The sequence below is a fragment of the Podarcis vaucheri genome (assembly GCF_965113315.1).
Source record: "Podarcis vaucheri genome assembly, chromosome: 7".
Taxonomy (NCBI): Eukaryota; Metazoa; Chordata; class Lepidosauria; order Squamata; family Lacertidae; genus Podarcis; species Podarcis vaucheri.
The window spans coordinates 28657517-28672683 of NC_138765.1; the positions used below are offsets into that span (position 1 = coordinate 28657517).

A 15167-nucleotide genomic window follows, 5' to 3' on the forward strand; every position below is an offset into this window, starting at 1 on the left:
TACTCTTCTAGTTCATATCGGGTTCCAAGTTACACTTTACAAAGTACAAAATAACATGTAACTTAAAAACACACACACAAAAAGATTTATTGGAAGCTGAAATATGTCACCTAAAATCATCCAGTATTCCTTGTCTCAAAGATTTCCCATAGCTTAATTCAACAAAGCACTGGTTGGTATAGCTTGCTGGTGCCACCTAGCAGCTGATCAAGGCACTGCATGTAACCCGTGTCCTCAAATTCAGTTATTTCCCGCTAGTGGGTCAGAACCACGTGGGTCACACCTAAGATGGATCTCACCAGTGGCAGGGGGGAAAGGTGGCAGTACCAATTCTAAACCACTCACACCCCAAAAGAGCAAGATTGGCAAGATCTCGAGGAAAAGCTATAGTTTACTTGCAAAAGCATTCCATTGGTCTAGTTGTGCCTGGTGGGTTTTGAATATGGCAGTTGCTTGTTAAAGATGGATTGCCTCTTGTTTCTGGAATAATAAGTTCCTTTGACTCCAGGGAAAAGGATCTCCACATATGTACCAGAGTTATGAAATAGTAATTCAGGGCCAGATTTTTTGCTACCTGAGGTGAAACAGCAACTGGTGCCCCACGCCAAGCCCCAAGGCCTGTCAAGATATTCAGCACCTGAATATGAAAATCCAACAAGCATCTCTTTTTTATTTTTTTATTTTTTTTAAAAAAATGATATTTATTACTTTTCAAACAATTTCAACACAACACTACAAACAAACAAAAAAGAAAAAAGAACAATACAAATACAATACAAAAACACTACATATAAAACAAAACAAAAACAAACAAAAACAATTTAAAAACACCTCAAACATTTTCAATATCTTATCTTTCCTTCGCTTATTTCCATCGACCTCCTCACACCTCCCTTTTTGTATTCCACTTCTATTAATTGCTTCAGCAATTCCTTTCCATCTTCCTCTGTTTTCTATCCTATAATTATCTTAACACATTCTTGCCTTATTTTTTTCCTTTAATTTTCTATTAATCTATTTATACTTAATTCCTTATAACATTTCTACTAAAGCCATATAACTTCATTCCAACATTCTTCTAACATTCATTAATTTTACAATATTTCTATAAATAGTCTTTAAACTTTTTCCAGTCTTCTTCCCCCGACTCTTCTCCTTGGTCTCGGATCTTGCCAGTCATTTCCACTAATTCCATATAGTCCATCAACTTCATCTGCCATTATCCGAAAATCCAACAAGCACCTCTCCTCTCCCTGGTAGCAAAAGTGCAATAATAATAACAAACCTTTGCTGCCCTTTGAAAATCAGCTTCCCAATGAGACTGCCTCACTCTGTCTAATGGTAGGATCAGCCCATCTGATAAAGTTGTCATACTCAAAACCCGTTAGATATACCAACAGAAAGTGGGAGGGCTTTTGCAGATAAACTGTCACTTTTCCACACTAGTAGCTTTTAAAAAAAGTTGTAGAAAAGGAATGTGGTGGCGGCGGGTTGGCGGGGTGAGACTATGTCTGCATAACAATTTTTAAAATACTAGATCTTTATTATGTTTACAGTCATAGCTCCCTTCTCTCCCACACCCTTAATTCTGGAAACTCTAACTGTAATTTGCATTCAAGAATTTTGACAGGCCTCTAACTACCACCCTGCACATATAACCCCTATTGACATCAGGCAAGCACCTTCGCTGTTTTCTTTTTGGACCCTGCTAAGAGCATTTTTGTTTAGACGAGTCTACTCAGATACGTGGAATGTCAATGTCTGCTTTAATGTGTTTTAGTTTATTGCTGGTTTTCTTTTGTTAATTCTATAAATTGTTGTTTTTAACTGTTTTCACTGACAGCGTTATTGTTTTGTACTCTTGGTAAAAAAATTAAAGAAGCTCAAAGCAGTTTCCAATCAAGCAGCACATACATTTTATGAAACAATATGAAATAAATAAATACAACCCCCAGATCCTTTGGGGGAAGGGCCAACAGTTAAACCAGTGTGTCCGAAGCGTAAATACTAGAAACGCCCCAAGAGAAGAAAGAGAGGAATATGTACCTCGGGTTACATACGCTTCAGGTTACAGACTCCACTAACCCAGAAATAGTACCTCAGGTTAAGAACTTTGCTTCAGGATGAGAACAGAAATCGTGCTCTGGCGGCGCAGCAGCAGCAGGAGGCCCCATTAGCTAAAGTGGTGCTTCAGGTTAAGAACATTTTCAGGTTAAGAACGGACCTCTGGAACGAATTAAGTACTTAACCCGAGGTACCACTGTATGTTAAATATGGAACCTAGTTTTGATTTGTTTTAGGTTGGGATTAATGAGTCCCAGCCTGAAAAGGCTGAGGGATGATACTCTAATGCAGGCATAGGCAAACTTAGCCCTCCAGGTGTTTTGGGACTACAACTGCCATTATCCCTAGCTGACAGGCCCAGGGATGATGGGAGTTGTAGTCCCAAAACATCTGGAGGGCCGAGTTTGCCTACGCCTGCTCTAATGGCATGCTGTGTAGCATTGGTTCTCTCTCTCTCTCTCTCTCTCTCTCTCTCTCTCTCTCTCTCTCTCACACACACACACACACACACACACACACACCAGTTCAGTTGCCAAAGAACATTCCTGCACAGTCAGTAAGCTGTATTTTAGCCTTGCTGCAATTACCTTTTCAATAGTTCTAGTGCAATATCCGGCCTTTATTATACAGATGGGAAGTTCGCATCCACCCCATCTTTTTAACTAGTTAAATGTGTGCTGCAGCACAGGAAAGGAAGCAGATACATCTTTCCAGTGTTTGTTTAACTTCACCAGCCGGTGAAAGAGAAATCGTATGCTAGAGCTGCACTGGAACGGGGTGAGAGCAGACCATGATATCCTCTCCTCCAAAACGTTGAATGAGCTACATCCCTCATCGCTGCCCGTGTCATGCTAAAACAATACCCATGAGGTGCCTGAGCTCTGTGTGTGCTGTCACCACAACCACATTTGTCCTAGGTGCAAAATACTGCAGATGAAAGGGATGGAGTGTGGAGGGGGGTTGGCAAGGAGAGATCACTTCATCACCAGGTTGTGCGTCTGTTGCAGAGATCAGGTATGCCCTGTAGATGAGGCAAAATCCATACTTTTTGTTTTCCTCTCTCCTTCAAATAGTTCTTGGATCATCTTTTGACGGGGATTGAGGACATTTGTGGCCACTATGGCCATCACCACTGGAAGGACAAGTAAGTGCTACTGAGCCAGGGGAGAAAGTAATAAGTTGCTTACAATTATTATTGTCTACTATTGTAACTGGATTTTTGTAATAATCACGTTTGGGAATTCTTTTCTAAGATGCCTCATTAACATGGGGGGGGGGGGGAGAGGGTTATTCTCAAGGACTCTGGGCAGGTTGTTGTTGTTGTTGTTTAGTCGATTGGTCGTGTCTGACTCTTTGTGACCCCATGGACCAGAGCACGCCAGGCACTTCTGTCTTCCACTGCCTCCCGCAGTTTGGTCAAACTGATGCTGGTAGCTTTGAGAACACTGTCCAACCATCTCATCCTCTGTCGTCCCCTTCTCATTGTGCCCTCCATCTTTCCCAGCATCAGAGTCTTTTCCAGGGAGTCTTCTCTTCTCATGAGGTGGCCAAAGTATTGGAGCCTCAGCTTCAGGATCTGTCCTTCCAGTGAGCACTCAGGGCTGATTTCCTTAAGAATGGAGAGTTTTGATCTTCCTGTAGTCCATGGGACTCTCAAGAGTCTCCTCCACTTGGTGCTAATTTTTATGAACTAAACCCCAGGCTGGCTAACCTGTGCCGCCACACCACACACCCCATGTTGTTTGACTCGAACACCCATTGCCCCCAATCAACATGGCCAGTTGCTAGGAAATGATAGGAGCTGCTGTCCAAAATCATCAGGGTGGGCGATGCTTATTGTAGCTTTACATTGTTGTTGTCTTTCTCACCCCCTTGCAAAGGCTGAATCGCTTCAACAAGAAATACGTGAAGAAGTGCTTAATTGCTGGGGAGAGGTCGAAGGAGCCCCAGCTGATTGCCTTCTATCACAAGATGGAGATGAAGCAAGCCATTGAGCTGGTGGAGAGCGGAGGAATGGGCAAGATCCCCTCTGCCGTATCCACTGTCTCCATGCAGTAAGTATCATGGGGAGCAAGGGAGGTGGGGCTGTTTTATTCATTAAAGGGGGAAAGGCCTACTCTGATTGGAGGAAACACAGTGCTTTGAGTGTTCAAACCACTTAACATATACAGTCGTACCTCGGAAGTCAAATGGAATCTGTTCCGGAAGTCTGTTCGACAACCCAAATGTTCGAAAACCAAGGTGAGGCTTCTGATTGGCTGCAGGAAGCTCCTGCAGCCAATCGGAAGCCACGGAAGCTGCATCGGATGTTCGGGTTCCAAAGAATGTTTGCAAACGGGAACACTCACTTTTGTTTAAGCCAAAACATTAAACTCGCAAGGCGTTCAACTTCCGAGGTACTGTACTACTTTGTTATAATTCTTTAAAAGAAACCGCTGTAAAAAAAACTGGTATTACTGGCCTATGCACTCATTCTGTTAGCATAGGGATTTCTGCTTGCACAACAAAACTTTCCCCACCTTCTCATAGGAAGCTGCCTTATACTGAGTCAGACCATTGGTTCATCCTGCTCAATATTGTCTACACTGACTGGCAGCGGCTCTTCAGGGTTTCAGGCAGGGTTCTCTCCCAGTCCTATCTTCTGCATGGACCCCCTGCATGCAAAGCATGTGCTCTAATTTTATAAGCTTTATAGCAGGCACCCCCATCCTTTGTCCCTCCAGATGTAGTCCAGGACTACAATTCCCATCATCCCTGACCACTGGTCCTGTTAGCCAGGGATCATGGGAGTTGCAGGCCAAAATATCTGGAGGGGATGCAGGTTGGGGATGCCTGCTTCATAGTGATGAATAAATGCAATTAGTAATCGAGCATTTTGATTTTCTCTAGTAGGTCAAACCTTTGAAGCTTTTTAACCTTCTCTTAATCTTTCAGAAATATCAATCCGAAAACTTTGCCTGTGGAACGCATCCTGCCAGCTCTGTCGAAGGACAAAGAGGAGGAAATCCGAAAGATCTTGCGCACCAACTTGCAAAAGACCAGACAGAGGGTAAGAAAGAGGACCCCGTTAGCATCTTTGGTCTGGAAAACTGTGGTAGGTCAGAGCTATTTCCAGGGCACCTTCTTCCAGGGGCCCCCACTCACCATCCCTCCGATTCTCGCAGTCCATCAAGAATATATACAGGCCGGACCTGCATTTACAGCCAGCTGGCAACCCAAGCAAACTGACGAAGCAAACAAATAATTGCTTTGTTACTTGGCCAGGTACATTGATGAATGTGATAAATCTGCAGCTTGGTTCAACAATTTGACGTAATAAACAAGGCCTCAGGCAATAAATGAACATTGCTTTGAGGGTAGAAAGGCCTTTGTCTGGCCCAAAGGAAGGGGCAGCAAATTGATCAGTCTGCTAAAAGATGGGCAGTGATGGGACTGCAAGCTGAGGATGGAACCTGTAGTCATCAGGCAGATGAGCATGTGTGCCTGGAGCAATAATACACTCGACTGGGGGGAGCGGTAAGGCTTGCACAGCAGAAACAGGTGCCATGTGGGGCTCCTGATCTGTGCAGCTTCAGGGGCCTAGCAGAAATGAGCAGTGAGGAGGGGCCTCTTTGGGGACACACCTGTTGCATCTTCCTGTGCACACCTATGCCCAACCTTATGATGGGCATTTGAGAAAGGGGGAAGTCTGAAGGAACAGCTGCTGCCACCTGTCTGCTAAGAGGGGCATTGCAAAGCCTTCAGCATGTTGGGGCTGCAAGAGAAGATAAATGTTCACTCTTGCAAGTGAGATGACAGCACCCCCAGATTTTGTGGGCAAAGAGGATCCCAGATCATCGACATCTGAAACCTAGGGGATTATCCTATTCAAACAAAACAATAGTGATTCAAACAGTGGGGAATTGTCAAAATCAAAGTTGGTGAACCCCTATGCGTTAGCAACAATGGCTAAACAAAAGATTATTTTCTCTGTATAGTAAAAACAATCAGTAATTTGAATGAATGAAAGCAAAACAAAAATTTGTTCAGCCATTTTATTCGATTTTAGTTGCTTTGCGTTGGTGTCATTGTCTTGCATTGAAGAGATGGGCTAGAGCTCTATCTACAGTTTGCGAAAAAGTCACAAATTGGGGGAAGAGAGAAAGCTGTGAAACTGGCACAGTGGGGAAACTCTCTTTAGTTAATATAATCATTAAGTTATTATGTTTGTCCACTTTTTCCCAGTTGCCTATAACTCTGGGACCCTTTTGTCTGACCCCCTGCCTGAAATTCTTCAGGCTTGTTGGCTGAATATCTGCAGATTTTATACGGTTTGGATGGAAAACACTAATGTTACAGCAACAGAAATCTAGCTGGGTTTTCCATTGCAATCGGTTGGGAGACAGACACATTTTTTACTGAGCAAGTCATGGTCAAAGAGTTCGTTTCTCATAATCCCAGAGGAAGAGTGGCTTAGCTCAAAACTTGCTGGAATTTGGGCACCTCTGGTTAAAGTCGATAGCCTCTGCTTGAATCACTGTTGTCGTTTTACAGATACTAGTTGTATTTCCCACCCCACACATCTGCCGCAGAAACCACACTGTCTTCACACAAATGGCAGCCGGGAGGGTGGGGTGGGGGCTCTCTCTCTGTGTGTATATGTAACCTCTTTTGAGTTCTGTTCTAGTTGCGGTCATATAATCGACACACCTTGGTGGCCGACCCTTATGAAGAAGCCTGGAACCAGATGTTGCTGAGGAGACAGAAGGCTCGGCAGCTGGAACAGAAGGTACCATGGATGGAAGGAAGGCTGTAATGGTGGAGAGTTTGGGGTGGAGGTTCAAAGTGCGAGTTTCTCTTCAGTGGCTTCCAAATACCAGTTGCTGGCAACCAAAGGAGGGGGAGAATCCTGTTCTCAAGGGTTTCCCAGGGGCATCTGTTTGGCCACTGTGAGAACAGAATGCTGGACTAGATGGGCCACTGGTCTGATCCAGCCGGTTCTTCTTAAGTTCATCTCGAAGAGAGGAAGATAAGAGGGGAGTCTCCGAGGTGAAGAGCCCTTTAATTAACGGCTGCTGTGTTTCTGATTCCAGATAAACAACTACCTGACGGTGCCGACACACAAAATCGATTCGCCCACCATGTCAAGGGCGCGCATTGGCTCAGGTGAGGGGAGGAGGCTGTGGCAACGTCTAGAAATTAGAAATCTGCAACCGGGGCATGGTGGACCATTTGGGAAGGAAGTTTCAAGGCACTGCTGCTGTGTTAGCGTTTAGTTACCCCACTAACCTCATGCCCCACAAGTTTCGCTTTAATGGCCCTGCTTGCAGGCTGCCCATAGCACACGGTGAGAACAAGATGCTGGACTAGATGGGTGTGTGGCCTGATCCAGTATGACTGTTCTTATGGTGCAACCATCTGCAGGAGGCACCAAAGGAACTCTGGTGTGTGTGTGTTTAATGCAGGGTTGGAGAACCTGTGGAACTTCACAGGTTGTCAGAGTACACCTTCCATTATCCCAGACCATTGGCCATGCTGGCTTAGGCTGGTGGAAGTTGGAGTCTGACACCAATGGGAGGCCACAGGTTCCCCATCCCAGGCTAAATGCATTTTGGAGCAAAGGGAGGCTGCTACCTTTGGGAACAAAGCAATTTGTATTTTGCAGAGAGAAGGAGAGAAAGCTGAGGATTTTGGAATGCAGAATTCTGCACTGAGCGTTGGATTTTTTTCTTGTGAGAGGCTTGCAGAGTAGACACGGTCCCAGCAGCTGCTCGCCCACTTAGGGTGGAGCTGCAGCAAGAGCCTCTCACAAGTGGTGTCACTACTGCTTTGGGATCCAGAAATTCCCAGGTTCAATCCCTGGCATCTCCAGGTGGAGCTAGGAAAGACTCCTCCCGAAGAGCTGCTGCCTTTCAGAGCAGGCAGTATTGAGCGAAATAGACCAATATTCTGACACGGTATAAGGCAGCCTCCAAGGTTCCTGTGCCATAGGGCTCCAAGGTGGCTGAAGATCTTCCAAAAGATGCAGAGTGGCACATGCTGCCAGTAGGCAGGAGGAGCAGGGAAAGCGATGCGCCGAGCGATGGAGAGCAGAGAGAGCCAGCAGACTCTTTGAGGGTGAAGCAAAAAATCTTCAGGGTGCTTAACCCCAGTTGGATCTGGGTGAATGTTTTCTCCTGATCCTCCCTCTGCTAGACCCTGAGATCAAAGGAGAACCTGCCCTCCAGGTCTCCACAAGAGGTACCTAACGGATCTCTGCGAAGGATTGATCTCCTCTCTTGTGCCTTTCTTCTTTCTTTATCAGACCCCTGCCTATAAATAGGACTGGTGCTTCTCCTCCACAGCAGGTAACGGAACCAAACCCAGCCATCCCTGCTGTGATCTATACAAGCCTGTCTCTCCTCCCCCCCCCCCAGAACCCAAGAATGAAACCCAGCAGTTTCCTCTACTTGGTTGGACCCCCCATTCTTACCTCTCTGCCCCTGTCACCTATCACTTCGTGGACACTGTGAAGTTGTTTGTCCTCCTGTATTAGTCATGTTCTGCAACTCCCTGGCGGTGTCCTGAGAGACTCAACAGTCTGCATTTCAGAGAACTGCCGGGGTTGCACAAAAAATGAATGTAAACCTTCCAGGGAGCTACTGTTCTCATGCCCTACTTCTTGGCTTCCCACAGACATCTGGTTGGCTACTGTAAGTACCAAATGCTGGACTAGATGGCCCTTGGGGCTCATCCAGCAGGACTTTACTTATGTTCCAGCTTTACCCATCCACAAAGTGGCGGTTGCAGCTCTTGATTGACTTGCTCGCTGCTCCAGCCTTGGCTCTTAACTGGCTTCGTTTAGGAGTAGAGTGTAAAATATAGGGACATTTTGTAGTCTTGCGGGGGCATATTTTTGACGGTGAAGAAATACCTGGAAACTTTTTTTGGAGGGGGGATTTAAATACATGCAATACTTTCTTATCAAACCTAAATTATTTTCCTACTTTAACAGGCTGAGATGTGGCATTTATAACTTAGCATGTAATATTTGGCGTATTTATTAAATTTACAGAGCAATCCTTTATGTGTTAACCCAAAAGTAAGATGCACTTTTAAAGGTGCTTTCATCCCAAGAAACCACACCCAGGGTTGCAGCCCCCAAAGTGTGCATACTTTGAATATACATGTCACAGTCATTTGAAGGGAGATATGAAAATGTGCTGGTCAAGGGAGGTGCCAGTCAAAAGGACAGCAGATTTGGGATACTTGCTTCTAGTATATCTAAGCTTAAAACAGGCTGCCGGAAGAAACCAAGCAGCAATTCACAAGCAACGAAGGCGCTCCTAGATGCAGAAATTTATCTTGGATTTGAGTGTTGTATATGCTTATAGTGTACATATGAATTATTGTTCTCTAATGCTGTTGATTGAGGGGACATGAACATATTCATACTACTCATTTTAAGTGAGTAAAACCTTGTATTAAAAAGTCTTTTTTTCCAAAGGACAAAATACTGAACAGGAGTTTTTTCAGTGTTCCTCCAAATTTTCCTGGTACATAGAAGGGTTAGATATTCAATCAAATATACAGGGGAGAAAACTCCCTCAGAATTACATAGCCAATCACAATAAGTGCTACCTCAGCAAAGACCATCCCACTCTGATTGGATGCTAAGCAACAGCTCCAGCCTCTCTTGGTTAGCTGGCTTCTTGGCAACAGAATTAACCCTTAAGTTACAACAGAATGATCCCTGCTGTTGACCTCCAACGTGATCTTTCCTTTCCCTCTCCAGACCCTCTAGCTTATGACCCCAAGCCGGACTCCGAAAACCTCCCTATCATCACCATCGACCCTGCGTCCCCGCAGTCTCCAGAATCTGTTGACTTGGTGAACGAGGCGCTGAAGGGAATGAGCCGCCTCCCACCATCCCCAGAGGAAGACGAGGATGAGCAGGGGCTGGTAATGCGGGCCAAAGAACCTTCCTCTCCAGGCACAGATGACGTCTTCACCCCTGGAACTGGCGACAGCCCCAGTAACCAGCGGATAATGCGATGCTTGAGTGACCCTGGGCCTAGGCCCGATCCTGACGAGGGGGAACCCTTCATCCCCAAAGGCCAGTGAGCTCCTCCCCATGCACTTCTACACCTGACCAGTAGGGGGAGCTTCCTGCAAACACACACATACCTTGGGCTTTTCTCAGTTGCTTTCTCCTCTTCCTCTCTCTCTCTCCCTCTTCCTCTCTCTTTCCCCCCAGCCTCTCTCTCTCTTTGTGCTCTTCATTTTGGAAGCTTTACTAGGAGGTGGGAAATAATAACCCAGATGAAATGCACATCTTATACCAGCTTGGCTGTTTTGCTAAGGAAAGCGGCAGGCATAGTGGGTGACCAAAATCCCTTGTCCTGAAAAATGCCAGAGCCCTGCTTATCCCCTTTTCCGCATTAAGAGGAGCATCCCTTCCTCTGGGATGGGTAGGGTGGCATGCTTTGCCCCGCTCCTACCTTTCCCCTTAGCGCCAAGAGACTGCTTTCGTTTAGGCACCTGAAGCCTCTTGTTCATTTGCACTTTAGAGAGCCCTCTCTTTTCTCCTTCTTGCTGCTCTGATTTTCCTTTCCAAACACACTGGAGAAGACGAGGAAGTGCATCTTGTATCAGGTATAGCACAGTCTGGGGCGGGGTGGCGTGTTGTGTCACCCCAAGCCAGTCCCCGGCATTCCTGTGGGCCAGTGGTGAAGCTGGAACTCTGTGGGATTCGAGTATGGCTTTAAATCACCAGCTGCACTTCTCTTCATTTTTTTCTGCATATTTTGCTTGTCGTCTTCTAGAGATGGCGTTGGCAGTAGCTTCTCCGCTAAAGAGGACTCTTGAAAGAAAACACTGAGCCAGGCGTGCTTTAAACCAGGCGTGATTTTTAAAATTTTATTTTAGAGCACTGCTGGCTTGGAAGGAGTGTGGCATTTTTCTGACACCAGTTTTCTGCACCAGGTGGTTGGTTGGGTTAGCAAAGCATTCCAATACTATAGAGTTTGTGGATTTCTTTTTAAATCCCATGAAGCCATAAGAAAATTATTCTAGCCTTTTGGAAGTTCCAAATTTCAGAGTCACCTGGTTTCTTTTTGTTTCACAAGTCTGTTAAGTGTAACTAAGCTGTTTGCTCCTAGAACCTGAGCGGTAAGTGTGCTCCAACACCAGGGACTGATTGTGATCACCTGTCTAAAATTCTCCAGCATACCTTCCCCTCTTTTCCTGGAGTTACCCACTTTCTCATCTTATAATCCAAATTACCTTTTAAAAAACACACACAAAGAGCATTTTGTTGACCAAAGATGAATACATGGCTGTACATATATAATTGCTGGTTTATTTTGACCTTGAAAAAACAACGGCACAGGGTATTTGTTTCTTTAAAAGGCGTCAAATTATTCTACAAAGGGCACTTAGGGTGCCTGCGCAGAAGGCTGTTCTACTTGTCCTTTACCTGATGCCTTGCAGATGCTTTGGGTATGCAGTTTCCCATCAGCCACAACCTATGTGAGCTGATGGGAGTTGTAGTCCAAACTGTCTGGAAGATACCAGATTGGCAAAGGCTGCTTCTGTGAAAAGCTTTAATAGCCTTTTTTTTCTGCCTATAAACTTGAGAGCATGAACTCTAATAGGTAGCTGGGTTTGGGCGTTACCTTTTAGCAATATCAGCTGCAGAGGAGCCAGCTGCTTCTCCTTCCAGAGAGAGCTATCTCAACAGGGGCATCCTTTAACTGGTTTATGGCCCATCGCCCTCTGACGAGCTCCTCTCAGTTCTGTTTTCCCTCACCTGCCTGCTAGACTCTGCTCTCCCTCTGGCCTTCACTCTGCAGTGGGCATCCTCCTCCAATAGATGGTGCTAGGCCAGTTGTTCCCAACTTGGTGCCCTCCATATGTTTTGGACTACAGCTTTTATCACTCCTGACCATTGGCCATGCTGGCTGGGGCTGATGGGAGTTGGAGTCCGCCATTTTGGAGGGCACCCACATTGGCTACCCCAGAGCTGCTCCCAGTGCCTCTTTCAGTTACCTTACTTCTTGTTTTCAAAAATCTAGCCCCTCATTATCCTAGCCTATAAAACTCATGTCTCCATCCTTGACCACCAAATTATGTATTACGGTGGAGCGCCACAACTATTCTACAACCGGGAATAAATCCAACCTTTCAAATAATAGCAAGGCTTTCGTGTCTGGAAGTTCCAGGAAATCCCCTCCATCCCCCTGATGGGGGTTCACGAAGACAAAGTGTTGCCTACAGAGCAAGCAAATCACATGGCTGAGACGGTGCCTCTTCAAAGCGGCAGGTGGAGGAAGGGGCATGATTGAATGTTCTCACATGTGAAGGGGAGGGGGGGAAAATCTGAATGCGGGTTATAATTTTTGCTCTGAGATGGTTGTTTCCAATATGCTGGGTATTTATAGATAGGTGGGTATATGGGAGTCTTTCAGCTGCACCCCTGCCCTGCATTCTCAAATGACGAGCTTCATCAAAGAGTGGCCTGCTCACTTCGTAGAGTTGGCCCTTAGCCAAAGATGGCTTTCTTGTGAAGGCATTGCAGGGATTCCCCATTGCTTACCCCCAAAGAAAAAGAAAGGAATTCAGAAAGGGGCATAGAACTGTCTTGCTCAGTGAGGTTGCTTTCCGCTCTATACCAGGGGGTTTGGGACCCTATGGCCCTCCACAGGTTGCTTGACTACAGCTCCCATCAACATCTGCCGACATGCCCAACAGCCTGGGATGATGGGAATTGTAGTCTAATATCTGGAGGACAAGAGGCCAGCCTTTCTGGCTCCCTCCAGATATTTGTGTCTTCGTCTCCCACAGGGCTTGTGGGATCTCTGGTGGGTTTGGGGGGTGGGGGCAATCCTGTGTGTTAGGTTACTGCCCTGCACTGATCTATATCTTCCCAGTCTGAGCTGATTGTGTTTTGTCGTCCCCCCCCCCTTTTCTGAGGATGGGTGTGTTGGTGGTGGTGATAAGACTAAGGTAGAGAGTAGACTGAGTTTCTGCACTTTAGACACCAGTTCTGGATATTGCAATTCTGTTATCGAAGCTTCTTTCAAGAAGTGTACCCTCTACAGAGCCATGCTGGTGCCTGCTGTCCCCCCCCCTTCCAGTAGTTCTTAGTTCCTCACCCCCATCCCACCCCATCCTGAAGGGGGCATTTTAATTTTCTGCCCCCTGTGCTGTGCCTTTTTAGCCATACAGTGTCTGCCTGCGCAAAAATAAAATAAAAATGGTGTTGTGATTTGCCGCTCGCTCTGTCTGGTCCCTCCCAGCTCCAGCCGGGACGGCTAGACTAGGCCTGTTAATAGCTCTCTGTGCAAACCTGTCCATCTTTTCTCCCACCCAAATAGCAACACCCTCTCCTTCCTCCAGCATGCTCCCCCCACAACAAACACACAAGAGGGGAAGAGCTGCAAGCGGCACAGGTAAGAGGGGGGAAGAGCGGCAGAAGGGGGCTCATCCGTCTCGCCCCCACTCCCACCACACGGCTCTGTGTACTCTCAACCTAACCTGGGCCTTGCCATAGCGCTCTGCTTCAGGCTGAGCAGAGATCAGTAGACCGCAGTAGCCTGTATGTGCTTTCATGTACAAATGTTCTCTCTCCAGCGGGAGCTGATAAAGCAATGAAAAAACAACTATTGTATAAAAAAAAGAAGTGTAAAGAGAGTCTTTTTACATAAATATTCTAATAAATGAATGTTTTAATTTTTAGTGGCCTGTACTGATTCCTCCCTACCACTATCTTATGTGCTCTGTTTTGTTTTTTAAGCATCTCTCTCTCTCTCTCTCTCTCTCTCTCTCTCTCTCTCTCTCTCTCACTCTCTCTCTCACACACACACACACACGCGATGCTGGGAAAGGTTAGCTATTTTTTGATGATTTTTTGGAGACTTGGAGCACAGCATCACCATACATTTAAAACACTCTTAGGTCACTTTTAACAGTCATTAACTTTTAACCCCTAAATAATCCTGAGAACTGCAGTTTGTTGGGGTGCTAGGAGTTGTTGGCAGACCCCTGTTCCCCACACAGAACTATAATTCCCATAGCCCCCTAAAAAGAGGGGTCGATTGTTAAACCTCGTTGGGAACTGTCGCTCTGTGAGAGGGACAGAGGTCTCCTAACAACTCTCAGCATGCTTAACCGCTGACATCTCCCATGATTCTTTGAGGGAAAGCCATGGCTGTTTAAAGTAGTGTAATAGTGCTTTAAATGGAGGCAGAAACTCTCTCTTTACTCTGAAAAGGTTGATCCATGAAGGAGAGGGTCACTTGTGCTGTTTGGCCACTGGGCACCAACCTTCACATTGTTGCACCAAAGTGAGAATGACCCCCTGGGAGCAGGGCTTGGCAGGAGCAGGGAGGCAATGAAGGGAGAGGCAAATTAGCAAGAGCGGAAGGGCTTGGGTGCTTCAAACAGCCACGTCGCTGTCCAAAGAAAAGGAAGGAAGGAATGGGAGAGGGGGGGAGGAAGAGATGATAACAACAACAACAACAACTTTTTATTTATAGCCCGCCCTTCCCGGTTCAGAAAACCAGGCTCAGGGCGGCTAACAACAAATTTAAAACACTTAATTGTGATACAACAAAAAACAACAACATAAAATACAGTATAAAAGCGTGAATAACAAATTCAAAGTTCAAAAATCAATTTAGGGGGAAATCCATCCAATAAACATCCAATAAGTCCTATTTGGGCCAGCGAGGAGGCCAGGGGAGAATTAGCTGTGGGATCCCAGAGCAGGTAACCTTCATAAAAAGGGGAGGTGGAGGGAAGGAAGGAAGGGGAATAAAAGATCAGGCTAAATTCAAATTGAAAGCCAGGCGGAATAGATGGTGGTGGTGATGCAAGTGAAATGAAAGAGAAGTCCCACCTGCATTGTCATGCCACCTCAATCAGCGATGGCTTCCCCTCAAAAATCCTGGGAACTGTAGATTTGTTAACCATGTAGGTCCAACACGCTTAGGGAAAGTGCCACAAATCACTGGACCACTAGGGGGCAACCTTCCTCCAAATGTTACCCCAGCAAGTGATATTTAGAAGAGTGCTTAATCAGACAAAAGGCCCAGCATCCTGTTTTCCACAGTAGTCAACCAGATACCTATGGGGAAGCCCAC

At 45.9% G+C, this 15167-nt stretch overlaps 1 protein-coding gene across 1 annotated transcript in view; it reads left to right on the forward strand.

Annotated features, from left to right (window-relative positions):
- SLC9A1 (solute carrier family 9 member A1) overlaps positions 1–13761 on the forward strand; it is a 71256-nt gene extending 57495 nt beyond the window's left edge. Inside the window, exons 7-12 of the mRNA XM_082231555.1 lie at positions 3138–3208; positions 3945–4118; positions 4999–5113; positions 6731–6832; positions 7137–7209; positions 9818–13761. Coding sequence (XP_082087681.1) covers positions 3138–3208; positions 3945–4118; positions 4999–5113; positions 6731–6832; positions 7137–7209; positions 9818–10146 — 864 coding nt within the window. The 3' untranslated portion in view covers positions 10147–13761. The remainder of the gene's footprint in view (positions 1–3137; positions 3209–3944; positions 4119–4998; positions 5114–6730; positions 6833–7136; positions 7210–9817) is intronic.
- The last annotated feature ends 1406 nt before the right edge of the window (positions 13762–15167 follow it).